This window comes from Nycticebus coucang, chromosome 2, assembly GCF_027406575.1.
Source record: "Nycticebus coucang isolate mNycCou1 chromosome 2, mNycCou1.pri, whole genome shotgun sequence".
NCBI lineage: Eukaryota > Metazoa > Chordata > Mammalia > Primates > Lorisidae > Nycticebus > Nycticebus coucang.
Genome location: NC_069781.1, coordinates 171,708,454 through 171,726,472, shown reverse-complemented (window position 1 = coordinate 171,726,472; position 18,019 = coordinate 171,708,454). Strand labels below are relative to the sequence as shown.

Here is an 18,019-nt window from a genome sequence, read left to right as displayed (position 1 = left end):
GGTTCTAGGCTTTGCCTTCACATTTCAGTGCAATTAACTAGTGGACCTGTCCAGGCCCGAAGCACCCAGCCCTCCCTGGAAACAGTACACTGGCATCTCTCCACGGAATGTCTTTATTCAGGGATCATAAACATCACAGTCTTTCCTCAAAGTCAAACGTAATTCCCAGGTCCCCAGATGTACCCAAGTCTTCTAAGCCTGGCAGGGGCAGCATCTTGTAGTGTTTGAGGGCTATACAAAAGGCAGGCCTGGGATGCATGCTGCCTGCCTAAAATTTCCCACCTAATGAGTTGTCCACCTCTCTTGGTGGGGAAAGGCTATCCCCAAAGCATCACCTAGCTAGGTCTGAGGGCAGAGCAGGAGTGAGTCTAGGCCTTGTTTCCTTGCTGCCAGCCATGAACAGTCTGGGGGTCAGATCTCCCTCAAACCAGATAGTCTTGCTCAGCAACTTGGCTATGGCCACTTAGGGAATAACCTGGAAGTGTGATGGGCCAGGTGGGCTCACCCTGGGTGCTACAGGCGCAGCCTCTTGATGTCCTCACTGCGGAAGTCTATGCGCAGAGCTAGTACCTGGCGCACTTCAGCAGGGGTAAGGCGCCATGTCAATGGGCCAGAGTTGGCACCCCAGTAATCTAGGATCTCGGTGACCTGTAGAGAAGAATGCAGAGACCTGTTGGAAGGTCAGGGCTATCCTGAAGGAAGGTCCTGGACCCCACTAAGGGCAGAGCAGGGGTACCCAGGAACGGGAAGGTGCCCTGCAGCGGTGGCTGCTACCAGAGACATGGTTTGCAGGGAGTGGCAAGGATCCAAATTTTGTCTTTGTCCCGCTTTCTAGTCACCTTTCCTTGGCTAGGCCAAGGGAGTCCCACATACCCGTTCCAGATTGAGGATTGTGGCCATCTGGGAGAGCCGAGCAAACTTGTCTCGGATGGTCCAGGTGGTCACCGTGGTAAGGTAGGCAATAAGTGACCTCAGCTCCTTGTCAAACTGCAGACCGCCCAACTGCCGAAGAACATAAGCCAGTTATGCTGTTTAAACCTGGCCCTCTGGCTAAGCAGAACACACTTTCACTTGCCCTCATAGCTGGGTGACAAGGCTGGCCAGGCCTTACATGGTGTCCTATATGTAGTTCCAGTTAGCTCTAAGGCTTCAGAAGCCAGAATAGGACTGGGCCTAGACGTGCAGGGCCTATGGATAGCACACAGCAGGGAAAGAAGTCCCGGGGTGGCAGCATCACTTGTCTTCTTTAGAGGAGAAGTGATAAAGCTGTGCCCCCTTGACCTTACCCGGTTGAAGGTGGATTTCAGCACTACTCTCTCCAACTCGACGGCAACAAGGTTGGTCATAAGCCCAGTCAGGCTGTCATAGATGACTGGGGACAGGCTGGCCTGCACACAGAGGCTTGACATCAGTGGGAGTCCCACCTAGCCCCTCTGCCTCTATGCTGGAGTCTTCAGGGGATGGGACAGTTACATGTGGCCATGGGGAAGTGTTTCTATAGGCTAGGGTTGGAAGGGCTTTCAGGGTCCCCAGGAAGAATGTGATGAGAAGCCACAGGCTGCTAATTTGGGCAGAGGTGGGAAATCCCGTAAGCTGACCCTTGGAGCTCCTGTTCACCTTGAACTCTGCCATTTGCTGCTCCAGGTTAAGGATGAACTGCTGTACCCAAGGGTCATTGGCTTCATAGTCGTTGAATTCTTCCTATAGTGAGGAAGCAAGGTGGGTCACCATGGGCCTCTTTTTAAGTAGTACCCATTCACCCATCACTTCCTTCTGACCCCTCTAAGAGAATAATGTTAGAGGGTCTTCCTTTCCTGTAGCTTCTGACTCTTCCAGTTTAAAGCCAGCTTAACCACCCAGGCTGGCAAAAACCAGTGTACCACCCTGGGTGATAAGGCTCCTGGCGTTTTGTTCCCTTTTGCATCTCATGTTCTACAGGAATGAAATCATTAGACTGAGAACAAAAAAAGGTCCTAAGTCTATGAAACGTGGGACAAGAAGAGCCTCAATATTCGGCACCTGTGGCCCAGGCAGCTAAGGCGCCAGCCACATACACCTGAGCTGGCGGGTTCGAATCCAGCCCAGGGCCTGCCAAACAACGATGGCTGCAACCAAAAAATATCTGGGCATTGTAGCAGGCGCCTATAGTCCCAGCTACTTGGGAGGCGGAGGCAGGAGACTCGCTTGAGCCCAGGAGTTGGAGGTTGTGTGAGCTGTGATGCCACAGCACTCTACCCAGGGAAACAGCTTGAGGCTCTGTCTCAAAAAAAAAAAAAAAGGAAAGAAAAAGAAAAAAAAGAAGAGCCTCAATAAAAGAGGTTGAGTTAGGTCAAAGCAAGCTCCCTTCAGATGGCCTTCTGAGCCCTTCTGAGGCCTTCTTGACCCTTCTCACTGCAAGAACAAACTTTCCTGGGAGGAACCTAGTCTTCAAGGGGAAGACTGAGGAAGTGGGCCTCACAGCTCCACTGTGCTCCAGCTGGGGATGGGGTATAGGGGGATAATCTGGGGCATGATAGCTACATGTGGCCAGGCTGACCTCCTCAATGTTGTGGGAAACGGAGAGAAAGGTGTTGATCCAAGGCTGCACCTGTGGCTTGACTGCTGTGCTGTTGAGCTCTGCCAGCCCTTCCTGCACAAGGACAAGGCAGAGACACATCAGACACAGGAGGCACCTACCCCCATCCCTTTCATTTCTTCATTTATCCCATGACTGCAGGACATTCTTTCAGCTCTGCAGGTATCCTGTCAGAAGTATAACAGAGATAATGCTAATTAAAGAAGCCAGGAACACTATATCTCTTTCCAGATCTGTGTGGATTCAGGTCCAGGCTAGAGATGAGGCCCTGAGGTGGTTCTGGTAAACTTTCAAAAGAAGAGATTTCAGAGTGCCTGTTGGTAGGTGGCACCTGTGGCTAAGGCCAAGCAGCAGGTCAGAGCAACAATGTGGTTCCATTTCCTCTGATCATTTTCCCAAGGGCTATTGTTACTGTGGAGGCCAAGCAGAGATTCTAGAGGACTAGATATTGGCTTGTCAATGTGACAGCTTCACTGTTGAAAAACTAACAGGCCCTTTAGTCTCAAGAGACTTGTACAAGCTCAGAGGCTTGTGTGCCTCATTCCTCCTCCTATTCCCTGTACACAGTGGACAAGCCAGTTAATAATCCTCTCAGAGTAACCCAAAGGCACAGGATTCAGCTAGCAGTTGAACCTGAAACTTACCTGCAAAAGGTCTTGGAATTTGTTGGAAACAGCAGCCAAGTCAGAAAGGCAGCTCTCAAACTTGGCCTGAGCCTGCTCCCCTCCAATGCCCTGGCTGAACAGCTTGGTGCAGTCACTCTGAGGGAGAACAGAGTGTTAAGTCTATTGAGCATAGCCGGGCCATGGGAGTGTGGGGTGAGGCAGGGAAGAGGCCAGTACGCAGCCAGCCACTTCTCATCCAGCCTTGGCAAAAACCCTGGGTGGGCTTCAGAAAACCTGGATTCTGTCCTGGTGCTATCACTTGGTTCCCACTTCCCCCTTTATAACATGGGGGTACCAGTGTCAAGGGAACTGAAGAAACATAAATGCCAAAAATGTTTCCTGCCTATAGAGCAGACATTCCTAGATTCAAGTCCTGGCTCAGTCATGTACTAGATGAGTGGCCTTGGATAAATGATTTAAAGTCAGTCTCCTTGTCCATAAATAAGAAAACCAATTCCTGCTCCTACGGTGTTGTAAGTTACATATGATAATTCACCAAGTGCTTAGCCCAGTGCCTAAGGGGACATTACTATTATTACAGTTTCTACTTCTTAAATATTTTCAACTGGCTGCCAAAGGGAGATTGTTGTGATCCTAGCTAAGGTTTCTTTTTCTTTTTTTTTTGAGACAGAGTCTCATTCTGAGGCCCTTGGTAGAGTTCTGTGATGTCACAGCTCACAGCAACCTCCAACTCTTAGGTTTGAGTGATTCTCTTGCCTTAGCCTCCTGAGTAGCTGGGATTACAGGCACCCACTGTAGCACCCAGCTACTTTTTGTTGCAGTTGCCACTGCTATTTTAGCTGGCTGGGGCCAGGTTTGAACCCACCACCCTCGGGATATGGGACAGGCCCTACCCATAGCTAAGGTTTTTTCTTTTTTTTTTTTCGTAGGGACAGAGTCTCACTTTATGGTCCTCGGTAGAGTGCCGTGGCCTCACACAGCTCACAGCAACCTCCAACTCCTGGGCTTAAGCGATTCTCTTGCCTCAGCCTCCTGAGTAGCTGGGACTACAGGCGCCCACCACAACACCCGGCTATTTTTTTGGTTGCAGTTTGGCCGGGGCCGGGTTTGAACCCGTCACCCTCCGTATATGGGGGCGGCGCCTTACCGACTGAGCCACAGGCGCCGCCCTTTTTTTTAAATTTTTTTAAGACAAGAGTCTCACTATGTCACCCTTGGTAGAGTGCCACAGTGTCACAACTCACAGCAACCTCAAAGTCTTGAGCTTAAGTGATTCTCTTGCCTCAGCCTCCCAAGTAGCTGTGACTACAGGTGCCTGCCACAATGCCCGGCTATTTTTTTGTTGTAGTTGTCATTGTTGGTTAGCTGGCCCGGGCTGGGTTTGAACCTACCAGCCTCGGTATATGTGGCTGGCACCATAACCATTGTGCTATGGGTGCCAAGCCCACAGCTAAGGTTTTAAGTGCTTATGTGTGCCAGGCTCTGCTCTAAGCATTTTACTTCTATTAATTAAAGTACTTTTCTTTCTTTCTTTTTTTTTTGAGACAAAGTCTCACTTTGTTGCCCTTGGTAGAGTTGCTGTGGCGTCATAGCTCACAGCAACCTCAAACTCTTGGGCTCAAGCGATCCTCTTGCCTTGCCTTGGCCTCCTGAGTAGCTGGGACTACAGGCACCCACAATGCCCAGCAACTTTTACAAATGAGGTCTCGCTCTGGCTCAGTCTGGTCTCTAACCTGTGAGCTCAGGCAATCTACCTGTCCTTGGATAGAGTGCCGTGGTGTCTTAGCTCATAGCAACCTCAAACTACTGGGCTTAAGTGATCCTCTTACCTCAACCTCCAGAGTAGCTGGGACTATAGGCATTCACCACCATGCCCGACTATTTTTTTTCTGTTTTAAGTAGAGATGAGGTCTCAATCATGCTCAGGCTGGTCTCAAACTCCTGAGTTCAAGCAATCCACCTGTCTTGGCCTCCCAGAGTGCTGGGATCATAGGCACGAGCCACCGTATGTACCCAGCCCTCGAAATTTTACTTAACAAAGTCCAAAAGATTGATGTCAGGAATACAATCTAAAGTGCCATGACTTAAAAACAATGATGACAGCTGGGAGGTGCCTGTGGCTGAAGGAGTAGGGTGCCAGCCCCATATACCGGAGGTGGCGGGTTCAAACCCAGCCCCAGCCAAAAACTGCAAAAAAAAAAAAAAAATTATGACAGCCATCTTGTTGAACACATGCAATGTCATAGACAGGTTTTATCAGTACATTGTATCACCTCATTTTATTCCTTTTTAAGGATTTTTTTTTTTTGTAGAGACAGAGTCTCACTGTACCGCCCTCCGGTAGAGTGCCGTGGCGTCACACGGCTCACAGCAACCTCTAACTCTTGGGCTTACGCGATTCTCTTGCCTCAGCCTCCTGAGCAGCTCCTTTTTAAGGATTTTTCTGGTAAATGCCTAACTAGTCCAGTTTACAGTCCTACTCTAAACTCCCACCGGACTTTTCTCCCTGAGCCTCCCTCAGTGACCCTGTTAGTTAATGGGCCTTCTCTCCTATGTGCTAACTCTCTGCCTCCTCCTCGGCCTGCCCAGCTTAAAGCTCTCACTTCATGTCAGCTGGTGAGTCAAGCCCCTGCCTCTATTCCAAAGCATACTCTCTGTCCAGGTATCCCCTGTGGAGGCAGGACCCTGATCTCACTGTTTTCCCAGAGGCTGAGTTTGGGAGTAAGAAGAATTGGGCCCCTCATTTTCTCAGACTTAAAGTGATGGCTGCATGCTATTATTTTTAACCGTCAAGACAATAAGTACCATTCCATGCCTCTCACATACCAAGTGTTTATCCCACTCGTCTCACAACCCTGCTTTACCAATGAGGAGACTGAGGCACAGGAGGTTACAGAATTTGCCTAAGGCTACACATTCAGGGATCAAGTGGAGATCTGAATTTGTGGAGCTCTGAATTTAGGGGTATCTGAATTCAAAGCCCATGCAATTTCCACTAACTTTGTTGCCTTCTCTCAAAAAATAATAGCAACCAGCTTTGTACAGGGCTTGGTGAACCTTATCTTAATCTCTTAACATTTATAGGGGGTTTTGTATTTTTTTTTTTTTTTGAGACAGAGTCTCACTATGTTGCCCTTCATAGAGTGCTGTGTCTTCACAGTTCACAGCAATCTTAAACTCTTGGGCTTAAGCTATTCTCTTGCCTCAGCCTCCCAAATAGCTGGGACCACAGGTGCCTGCCACAATGACTGCTATTTTTTTTTTTTGTAGAGACAGAATCTCACTTTATCACCCTCTGTAGAGTGCCATGGCGTCACACAGCTCACAGCAACCTCCAGTTCCTGGGCTTAGGCGATTCTCCTGCCTCAGCCTCCTGAGTAGCTGGGACTACAGGCGCCCACTGCAATGCCTGGCTATTTTTTTGTTGCAGTTCGGCTGGGGCCGGGCTTGAACCTGCTACCCCAGGTATACGGGGCCTGTGCCCTACTCACTGAGCCACAGGTACCGCTCGTGCCCGGCTTTTTTTTTTTTGGTTGTTGCGGTTGTCATTTTTTTTTTTTTTTAGCTGGACCGGGCCAGGTTCGAACCCACCAGCCTCGGTGTATGTGGCCAGTGCCCTACCCACTGAGCTATGGGCGCCGTCCAGCTTTGTCATTTTTATAAAGTGCTTTCAATTCTGCTTTTTCATTAGGCTATCCCACAAGCCCACAATAAGGCAGGATGGAGATCTACCTGTATCTCATTTCCTGGATGAAAAAACTGAGGCTAAGGGCGGCACCTGTGGCTCAGTGAGTAGGGCGCCGGTCCCATATACCGAGGGTGGTGGGTTCAAACCCAGCCCCAGCTGAACTGCAACAAAAAAATAGCTGGGCGTTGTGGCGGGCGCCTGTTGTCCCAGCTGCTCGGGAGGCTGAGGCAAGAGAATCACATAAGCCCAAGAGTTAGAGGTTGCTGTGAGCCATGTGACGCCATGGCACTCTACCGAGGGCAGTAAAGTGGGACTCTGTCTCTACAAAAAAAAAAAAAAAAAAAAAACTGAGGCTAAGGTAGTTAGCCCCAGTTGACTCAGTTAAAAAACTGAGGACAAAAGACTTCTCCAAGGTCATATGCCAAGTATGTGCTAGAAGGACCAATTTGAATTTTCTTTTGTTGAGACAAGAGCCTCACTTTGTCACTCTTGGTAGAGTGCCATGGCGTCACAGATCACAGAAACCTTCAACTCTTGGGCTTAAGTGATTCTCTTGCCTCACCCTCCCAAGTAGCTGGGACTATAGGCACCCGCCACAATGCCCAGCTATTGTTTTTTGGTTGTAGTTGTTGTTTGACAGGCCTGGGCTGGATTTGAACCTGCCAGCTCTGGTGGTGTATATGGCTGTCACCCTAGCTGCTGAGCTACAGGCGTTGAGCCAGCCAATTTGAATTTTCATCTTCCGACTCTTGGCCTTTTCCTACTGGCCCAGGCATACCTTGCTGCCATATCAATCACCAGTGAATGAACTTAACTGTGGGTCACTAGCAGGGAATGCCCCTGTCTCCAGCAGGATGAGTGTATAAGGCTTTCTGTTAAAAGGGGGAGGCTATAGCTGCTGAAAGCGGACAGGCAATTTCTCCTATACCTCCAGTGTCTTCTTCAGAGTGGAGATGTTTTCACTGCAGACTTCCACGTTGTTCAGAGTTACCTGGGAGATGAGGGAGGAAGGAAGACTATGATTTCCTGCTCACTGGTGTGTGCTACCCACTCCAAAGCAAGACTGGTTGACAGTTGCACTTTTTGAAGCTCAGAGAAGGACTGGTTAGAGTATAGATTCAGGCTCATCAGGGAAAATCCACACCACTGTACTCAGGCAGGATGGTGAACCAGCCTTTTTCTTCTGTGCCTAATGCCAGGGAGCAAAACCATCAAGACCTCAGAGGTAGTGAGCCCAGGGTTCAGGTCTTTTGGCTGTATGTCACCTATATCCTAGAAATGATACAGGCACACAGATCTGGGATAAGTACTGAGGCTCCAAACTGCCAGGCCCAGGTGAGTATTACAAAGCCTGACATTAATTAAAGAAATGCTGGCTGGGCATGGTGGCTTACACCTGTAATCCGAGCACTGTGGGAGGCTGAGGCGAGTGGATTGCTTGAACTCACAGGTTCGAGACCAGCCTGAGCAAAAGCGAGCCCTAACTCTACTCAAAATAGAAAAACTGAGGCAAGAGTATTGCTTGAGCCCAAGTTGGAGGTGGCTGTGAGCTGTGACGCCAGGGTACTCTACCCAAAGCAACAGCTTGAGACTCTTGTCTAAAAAAAAGACAAAAAAAAAAATAAAGAAATGCTTTCAAAGAGCCTGCCACTTATGAGGTATTTTCTCATCCTTTCTCTCACTGACCCTGCCAAATACCCTCACAAAACAAGTATTATCAAGCCCAGTTCATGGGCAAAAATGAGAAATGATTCACCAAAATCTGCCAACAATTAACTCAGCAAATATTTACAGAGCACCTGCTAGGTGCCAGGCACTGTTCTAAGCACTGGGGAGAACGCAGTTAACAAAACAGACAAAGTTCACCCCCTCATAGAGTTGATATTCCAGAAAGAAGTCAGATGGTGAACAAGCATATATATTATATAATGTCAGGTAGTGATAAATGCCACAAAGAAAAATAAAGCAGAATAAGGGACAGAAACAGAGTGACAAGGCCACAGGGCTGGAGCCAGGCTTAGAATTCAGGTCTCCCTATCCTGGGGCCAAGAGCTTCTTTCCTAACTGCCTTGCAGACTAGATGCAGAATACCAATTGTAGTAAGTTGCACGTGACAAAAGTGATAATTAAGGCACTTACTGCTCTGGCCATTTACAGGAAAGAAAAAATTGTTGTGGTCTGAGGCTTCCTGTTCTCTTCTCTCTTACTCATTTCCTACCCCCCAATATAAAATAAATTTGTACTTTTATATCCTAAAAAAATAAAAGGCTGACAGCTATGATTTAATAAAAAAAAAATAAAAGAAAAGAAAAAAAAGAAAAAAAAAATAAAAGGCTGGAACAAGCCAGGAACAGTGGCTCAATAGTCTGAGGCAGGAGGATCACTTGAGTTTAGGAGTTTGAGATCAGCCTGAGCACCATAGTGAGATCCTGGAAAAAAAAGCCTGGAACATAATTCTGACAGAGTGAGCGTGTTTCTCTTTCCCAATTGGCCTCTCTCTAGCTCACTGTCCTAGTTAGTAGTTTTCTTTCTTTTTTTTTTTTGAGACAAGAGTCTTACTTTGTCATCCTAGGTATAGTGCTGTGGCATCATAGCTAATAGCAACCTGAAACTCTTGGGCTCAAGAGATCCTCTTGCTTCAGCCTCCCAAGTAGCTGGGACTACAGGCACCAGCCACAATGCCTGGCTATTTTTAGAGATGGGATCTTGATCTTGCTCAGCTGGTCTCAAACCTGTGAGCTCAAGTGATCCACCCACCTTGGCCCCCCCAGAGTGCTAGAATTATAGGTGTGAGCCATCTCACCAGGTCTCCTAGGCAGTGTGTGTGTTTTTTTTTTTTTTGCAGTTTTTGGCCGGGGATGGGTTTGAACTCACCACCTACAGCATTTGGGGCCAGTGCCTTACTCCTTTAAGCCACAGGCGCTGCCCGGTATTTCTTTTTTTTTTTTTTTTTGCAGAGACAGAGTTTCACTTTATTGCCCTCGGTAGAGTGCCGTGGCGTCACACAGCTCACAGCAACCCCCAACTCCTGGGCTTAGGCGATTCTCCTGCCTCAGCCTCCCGAGTAGCTGGGACTACAGGCGCCCGCCACAACACCCGGCTATTTTTTTTGTTGTTGTTGTTGTTGTTGCAGTTTGGCTGGGGCCGGGTTTGAACCCGCCACCCTGGGTATATGGGGCCGGCGCCCTGCTCACTGAGCCACAGGCGCCGCCCTGCCCAGTATTTCTTAATAGTAGGTAAGATTTCCCAAAATGATCTGGTTTGTTTCTTGTCTACCTTTTCCACTAAGAAAGGGCCCATGAAAGCAGGGATCTAGCCTGTCTTCTTCACCGCTGTATCTCTAAGATCGCCTAGATAATGGAAATATTCTAAATCTGCCCCATCCAGTATGGTAGCCCCTAGCCACATGTGGCTACTGGGGACTTGAAATGTGGCTTGTACAACTCATGAACTGGCTTTTTTTTTTTTGGTGGTTTTTGGCCAGGGCTGGGTTTGAACCTGCCACCTCTGGCATATGGGATTGGTGCCCTACTCCTTGAGCCACAGGCGCCACCCATGAACTGGCTTTTTAACTTAAATATAAATTTCAGTAGCCACTGTGGCTACCATGTTGTGCAGTTGAACTTTAGAACCCAGAATGGTGCTTGATAGAAGTTTCCTGATAAATGTTGAATGAGAGAGTGAAGGAATGTATTCTGGAAAGGAGGTAGTACAAGAAAATGCAGAATGGCAGGAAACCCAAAAGGTATTTGGGAAACAGCAGTCAGTTCTCAGACACGTGCTGGAAAGTGGCAAGACAAAGACGGGCAGAGGTGGGTAAAGTCTGACTGGGACTAGGGTGCTGTGCCAAACAGGCCTTTGTCCTGTGGGTAATGGGGTTGGCACTAAAGAATTTTTTTTTTAGAGACAGAGTCTTTTTTTTTTTTACTTTGTCACCCTCGGTAGAGTGCTGTGGCACTCTCCAGCTCCTGGGCTCTTACAGCAACCTCCAGCTCCTGGGCTTAGGCGATTCTCTTGCCTCAGCCTCCCGAGTAGCTGGGACTATAGGCGTCTGCCACAATGCCCTGCTATTTTTTTGTTGCAGTTTGGCCAGGGCCGGGTTTGAACCCGCCACACTCTGCACATGGGGCTGGTGCCCTACCCATTGAGCCATAGGCACCGCCTGGCACTAAAGATTTTTTTCTTTTTCTTTGAGACAGAGTCTCATTATATCACCCCTAGTAGAGTGCCACGACATCACAGCTCACAGCAACCTCAAACTCCTTGGGCTTAAGCGAGTCTCCTGCCTCAGCCTCCCAAGTAGCTGGGACTACAGGCTCCTGCCACAATGCCCAGATACTTGTTTTTGTTGTAGCAGTTGTCCTTGTTTTAGCTGGCCCAGGCCGAGTTCGAACCCATCAGCCTTGGTGTATGTGGCCGGCGCCCTACCCACTGAGCTACAGGCGCCACCAGGCACTAAAGATTTTTAAAAGCAGGTAAATGCCACATGAGCACAACTGTATTTGGGAATACCCATCTAGAAGCTCTGTGTGGAAGGAATTAGTGTTCAAGAGGCTCCCACTCCCACCAGGTGTGCTGGTGGTGTGACCAGGAAGGCAGGGTGAAGTGAGGAGGATCTAATCTTTTTTTTTTTTTTGTAGAGACAGAGTCTCACTCTATGGCCCTCGGTAGAGTGCCGTGGCCTCACACAGCTCACAGCAACCTCCAACTCCTGGGCTTAAGCAATTCTCTTGCCTCAGCCTCCCGAGTAGCTGGGACTACAGGCGCCCGCCACAACGCCCGGCTATTTTTTTTTGGTTGCAGTTTGGCCGGGGCCAGGTTTGAACCCGCCACCCTCGGTATATGGGGCCGGCGCCTTACCGACTGAGCCACAGGCGCCGCCCGGAGGATCTAATCTTTAAGACATGAGCCAAGAGCATTAGTGTAAAAGGAGAATCCCAGAACCCAGGGACTGAGTTTAGGAAGTCCTTCTTATCTTCCCCGTAGTGCTTCCTTTGTCAGTGTTCTGCAGCCAATACTGAAAAACCACACTTCTGGCTCTGCTTAGGCCACTCTGATTGTGGATGGATAAGCCTAAAGGCCCTTTAACACGCTATAAGGCTGCTAACGTCACAAGTTTCCAGATAAAATAACTGCACTGTCATGACGGCTTAAGGATAAAAGCCACAACATAAATGTTTCCAAGGCATTTAAGGACACCAAGAATAATTGTTACAAGGGGAAAATGGATTTGGGGTCAAATGGTATTGATTTCAAAGTTTCCCTTGTGTTGACAGACCTTGTAAGCATGGATTCATTGGGCTTATCCCCTGTCCACAGTGAATGACATGTCAGTACAGTCAGAGAATTTATCTTGACAGCCAAATGAATCAGGGTGACATAAAAAATAGGCCCTGCAGTAGGAGTGATGACATTTTAAGAACTTGGTATTGGAAAAACTAGAACCCTGTCATCTAACATTTAGCATTACCTTTGTTTTTGGCCTTACTTTCTGGGCCCTCAAACAATAAAACTGTGAATGGGAGGTCTTTGTAGGGCAGTGAAAGAGTGAACACATGTTGGCCAGCCTTTGGGATGTGTGTAGTCAGGTGGTGGAAAATATGACTAGATACATAGGATGGGTGAGATTTAGGAGGATTAAGAACAAACAGCCAGACTAAGTCATCTAGCTTTAATGTGGTGGTTAGCAAAGAGCCAATGAATGTTTCTGAGCATAGAAATTAAAGAATGAAAGTAAGTTCTATAAAAAAAAAATGAAACAGAACGCATAGAGGTTGGGTAGATATTAGCAAGTTTGTGTTTCTGTCTCTGAAAGCAACAGCTCTGAACTTTTTGGGGGTCATGGAACCTTTTAAGAATCTGACAAATGGGCTCGACGCCCATAGCAAAGTAGTTAGGGCGCCAGCCACATATACCAAGGGTGGCGGGTTTGAACCAGCCCAGGCCAGCTAAACAACTGCAATCAAAAAAAAGCTGGGTGTTGTGGCAGGTACCTGTAGTCCCAGCTACATGGGAGGCTGAGGCAAAAGAATTGCTTCAGCTCAAAAGTTTGAGGTTGCTGTGAGCCGTGACGCCATAGCACCCTACCGAGAGCAACACAGTAAGACTCTGTCTAAAAAAAAAAGAATCCGACAAAAGCTAAGGACCCTGCTTCCAGAAGAATACATTATGTACATTTCTGCATCCAATCCCATCTGTGGACTATTGAGAGTTCTGCTATTGGTTGTTTCCTTCAGGCTCTAATCTTGACCATGTGAGGGATGCAGAATAGACTTCGGACAGCATGCCAAGACATCTTGTTCCATAGAAGCACAAGTTTAGGATTCATGTTCTCTCTGGCTCATTACCTTGTACAGATCCTTTCATTCTACCATGCTTTTCTTTGTTGAGCTGTCACACACCTGTCATTCTGGGTAGTTGAGGGCTTTAATAAGGTGACCTTATCAGAGGAAGCTAAAGCCTCAGATGTGCACTAGAAAAGCAGTCCTGGTGGGCTTAAAGGACTGCTGCCCACCTGTGCTGTGGGCATCTCCTTAGAGAAGTAGTCTGGAGGTCTGCTGCAGATGTCAGTTACAGCTGGTTCTGGGGCTGACGTGAACCAAGCTTGACATTCAGTGCAGCCCCTGAATAGCTGGGCAATGATGCATATCCTGGCTCAGGCTGTTCAGAATAAACAGATCCCTGAGTGAGAAATAGTTTCAGAAATTTCTAGAAGGAGCTTTCCTTAAAGTAAGACTTTTCCTTCTATATTGACACTAGAGGGAAGAGTCTCCAGCTCAATGCTGATAATACTGTGGTTTAGAGATCGTAGTTCAACCCCCCAAGATAAACCGACCCAGCTGCTGGTCTGTGGGGTACCTACCAGGAAGGACTGCTTGGCCTCGTCGGTGCTCTCGATGCCTTTTGTGTCAAATTTGCCCTGCTGGAGGCTGCTGTGCATGATATTCACTGCACTTGTCACCCCGCGCTGGATGTCCTGGAAAGTGGTGGCTGGGAAGCCCATCCGCAGCTTGTTGCACAGAACATCCCTGGGGGACAAGGTGGCATATGGAGAGTGATAGCACTTGGCCTCCAGGGCGGCAGGACCAGAGTGTCCACTACCCTGATCCAGCAGCACAAGTTGCTCTTTAGGGAGGATAACAAATCCTTGAGACCACTATAGGAAATGAAGGAGGCAGGGTATGAGCGGGACAAACATCCCTCAAGGACACTGATGTGACAAGGAAATATAGAGACTAGCCAATTCTTTACTTCTTATGAGGCTTTCAGTTATCACCACTGCACTCCAACAAATGAAGCAGAGGCAGTATGGCTCAGTGAAAGGCAGCACCATACAGGAACTGAGAACAGGTTTTGAGTCACTCCACTTTGGACTCTATAGTAGTCTACCACTTAGGAGGTGTTGATTTGAACTGCCTGTTCTTTTTCCTAGAATCAAGGACCAACTGCTTCTTCAATCCAGTTCAGAGAACAGAAATTTGACATGTTGGAAGCCATGATTAGCTAGCTGATCAAAAGCATCCTAGAGAGGAGGATATCATGTTAGGGACAGGAGCTTATGTATCCCCTGTATAGAAGTGAACTAGAATTAAAAGGAAGAAACAAATAGGCTCTGGGAGTCTAGGACCTTTCTGCCTAGAAAGGAGAAAGGGAGGCAGCTGTACCTGAAGTCAGACTCCAGCTCTGTGGTAGCGAGGTTTATCATGGCACAGAGACAGTCGATACTAGAGCTGGACAGAGCCCGCCCAATGCACTTCTTAACAATGTAGAAGACATCATCCACCATGCTGGATGTCAGCTGGCCCTTCTCGTAGGTGTCCAGAGCCACAGCCTACCCAAAAGGCAAAGCACCAGTGAGAGTCCCAGTTCTGCATATCCTGATCTAGATGGTTCTAGTGACACTGGCCCTGGTGCTGCTCCCTTTTCTTTTTTTTTTTTGTAGAGACAGAGTTTCACTTTATTGCCCTCGGTAGAGTGCCGTGGCGTCACACAGCTCACAGCAACCTCCAACTCCTGGGCTTAGGTGATTCTCCTGCCTCAGCCTCCCGAGTAGCTGGGACTACAGGCTGCTCCCTTTTCTATACCTTGTTCGTGTTTCTCCCAAGATGGCTTATTCTGGTCACAGCTTGCTCTAGATCGGTGGTTCTCAACCCGTGGGTCACGAACCCTTTTTAACAATGAAAATACACTGCAGCATTAGGAAGGTTGAGAACCACTGGTCTAGATACTCCTTGCCACAACAGCTCGCTTCCCTATTGCTCTCTAGGTTAGAGATTTTTGCCTGGGGAACATCTATTACCTGGAATGTAAGACATCCCAATAGAGGTCCTGCTTCCCTGAGGCTCCTCAACCAATGCCTCCAGGGAGCCAGGAATAAGTAAGCACCCTGAGGAGTTGAGCTATTCTTTTGAAATCCTTGGGAAAGTCCCCACTGGGTATACAAAGAAAATGATAACTCCAAAGATGCCCTCTAACCATGCATGGTGCCACTCAGTTTACACGCAAGGGTATTTTCAAAGCAGGACAAAGAAATGCAGGGCGTGCTCAGCCATTTCCCTCAGCCTGCATCCTTGGACAGGAAGCCCCATTACTAAGAGGTGTGGTCTATGTCCTACCTTATTGACAGTCTCCCTCATGAAGTACTCCTCCATGGTAATATAAAAGCCAATTAGCTCCTGCATGGTGCAGCTCAATAGGCAGTTATTGAGGAGTTTGTCCAGACACTTCTGGTGCTCTAGGGGACAGCCAAGAAAGGAATACTCAATTTCCCCAACAAGAAAAACAGAGCAACTTTTCATTTTTTCAAGTTTTTTTCCTAGTCTTTTTCCAAATATGTATGTGTTTTACATTATAATCACAGTACAGATATGATTTTGTATTTTGCTTTAAAAAAGTATAGCATAAATATTTTCGATGTTTCTGCATACCTTACTCATTTTTTCTTCCTTATTTTTTAAAAACTAAAAATTCTTTTCAGAGACAGGGTCTTATTCTGTTGCCCAAGCTTTAGTGTGTGGCTTAAGCCAAGGCAGCCTTATATGCCTTGGCTTAAGCAATCCTCTTGCCTCAGGCTCCTGAGTAGCTGGGACTGTCGGTACATGCCATCATGGCCTGGCTAATGTTAATTTTTTTTGTAGAGATGGGGTCGTATTCTGTTGTCCAAGCTGGTCTTGAACAGTGAGAGATCTATTGCTTAACTATTACAAATAGTGCCAGCCCTCCCAGAGAATATGACAAGCACATTTTACCTTGTTTTACTTCTTCTGAGGCCATGGAGTCCCCCACCTCAAAATCAGAGCTGATCCTCTTCCTGAGGAAGCGTAAATATAGTTCACTGCGGGCATTCATCAGGGTGACCTCAGTCAGGATGGGGTCCAATTCCCTGAGACACACAAGAGCACAAATAGGATATGGGATTCCTTCAGATACAACAGCAAACATAGCTGGGTGTGGCGGCTCACGCTTATATAATCCTAGCACTCTGGGAGGCCAAGGTGGGTGGAAAGCCTGAGCTCACAAGTTGGAGACCAGCCTGAGCCAGAGTGAGACCTCATCTCTAAAAACAGCCAGGCATTGTGGCGGCACCTGTAGTCCCAGGTACTTGGGAGGCGGAGGCAAAAGAATCACTTGAGCCCAAGAGTTTGAAGTTGCTATGAGCTGTGATGCCAGAGTACTCTACCAAGGGTGACAAAGTGAGACTCTGTCTCAAACAAACAAAAAAACCCAAGAGCAAACATAATCCCACCCCACCCCTTCCTATTGGGCCCATGATGGTCAGTACTACAAGATTGTCATTCTGGCTCTGCTGGCCTGATTATAATCAGAGACCACTGTCAACCACATTTTCCATTGACCTGTTTCACCTAAATCCTTCACCCCCTTAAATTCTGCCAGGGCTAGCTGGATGCAATAGTGTGCAACTACAGTCCCAGGTATTCAGGAGGCTGAGACAGGAGGATCATCAGAGTCCAAGAGTTAGGGGGCCAGGCTGTGCAATATAGCAAGACCCTATTTCTAAAAATATTCTAGGCTGAGCATGCTGGCTCATGCCTATAATCCCAGTACTTTGGAAGGTCAAAGTGGGAAGACTGCTTAAGGCAATCAAGCAATATGACAATTAAAATCAGCCTAGGCAACACAATTAGACCTTGTCTCTACAAAAAAAAAAAAAATTCTGCCAGAGATAAATAACAAGTTGGGGAGGTTCTTTTGTGGTTTGAATAAAACTTATCTATGCCTCATATGAAGAACATACTTCTCCAACCTCTTTTCTTTCTTTTTCTTTTTTTTTTTTATTGAGTGCTGTAGCATCACAACTCACAGCAACCTTCAATTCCTGGGCTCAAGTGATTCTCTTGCCTCCGCTTCCCAAGTAGCTGGGACTACAGGCGCCTCTTGCAACACCCGGCTATTTTTTGGTTGCAGCCATCATTGTTGTTTGGCAGGCCCGGGCTGAATTTGAACCCACCAGCTCAGGTGTATGTGGCTGGCACCGTAGCCACTTAAGCCACAGGCGCCGAGCCCCCAATCTCTATTATTATTATTATTTTTTGAGACAGAGTCTCACTATGTTGCCCTTGGTAGAGTGCTGTGGTATCACAGCTCACAGCAACCTCAAACTCTTGGGCCGAAGCAATTCTCTTCCCTCAGCCTTCCAAGTAGCTGGGACTATAGGCGCCTGCCATAATACCCAGCTATTTTTTTTTTTTTTTTTTGTAGTTGCTGTGAGCTGTGATGCCAGAGTACTCTACCAAGGGTGGGTTTGGCATTGTTGTTTGGCAGGCTTGGGCTGGGTTCAAACCTGCCAGCCCCAGTGTATGTGGCTGGTGCCCTAGAGGCTGAGCTATAGGTGCTGAGCCAACCCCCAATCTCTAATTTAGCCCTGGCAGGATTTAGGAAATGTCATTAAACTGTCCATTTGGGCAGTGCCTGTGGCTCAGAGGGTAGGGCGCCAGCCCCATATGCCAAGGGTGGTGGGTTCAAACCCAGCTCCGGCCAAACTGCAACAAAAAATAGCCAGGTGTTGTGGTGGGCACCTGTGGGCCACAACTACTCGGGAGGCTGAGGCACGAGAATCACCTAAGCCCAGGAATTAGAGGTTGCTGTGAGCTGTGTGATGCCGAGGGCGGT

General features: G+C 47.8%; 1 protein-coding gene across 4 annotated transcripts in view; it reads right to left on the bottom strand.

The window, feature by feature from the left end:
- Positions 1 to 97: 97 nt before the first annotated feature.
- Positions 98 to 18,019, bottom strand: part of COG4 (component of oligomeric golgi complex 4) — a 37,278-nt gene continuing 19,356 nt past the window's right edge. Inside the window, exons 9-19 of one of the 4 annotated variants that reach the window (XM_053607263.1) lie at positions 16,138 to 16,271; positions 15,505 to 15,623; positions 14,554 to 14,720; positions 13,752 to 13,917; positions 7,818 to 7,880; positions 3,220 to 3,336; positions 2,537 to 2,629; positions 1,618 to 1,701; positions 1,287 to 1,388; positions 874 to 1,002; positions 98 to 648 (exon numbers count right to left, since the gene is read on the bottom strand). In XM_053607263.1, the coding sequence (XP_053463238.1) occupies positions 514 to 648; positions 874 to 1,002; positions 1,287 to 1,388; positions 1,618 to 1,701; positions 2,537 to 2,629; positions 3,220 to 3,336; positions 7,818 to 7,880; positions 13,752 to 13,917; positions 14,554 to 14,720; positions 15,505 to 15,623; positions 16,138 to 16,271 (1,309 nt within the window). In that variant the 3' untranslated portion in view covers positions 98 to 513. Of the gene's footprint in view, positions 649 to 871; positions 1,003 to 1,111; positions 1,389 to 1,617; positions 1,702 to 2,536; positions 2,630 to 3,219; positions 3,337 to 7,817; positions 7,881 to 13,751; positions 13,918 to 14,553; positions 14,721 to 15,504; positions 15,624 to 16,137; positions 16,272 to 18,019 lie in introns of those variants that run through there. The other 3 variants (XM_053607272.1, XM_053607288.1, XM_053607279.1) reach the window with 3 other exon arrangements.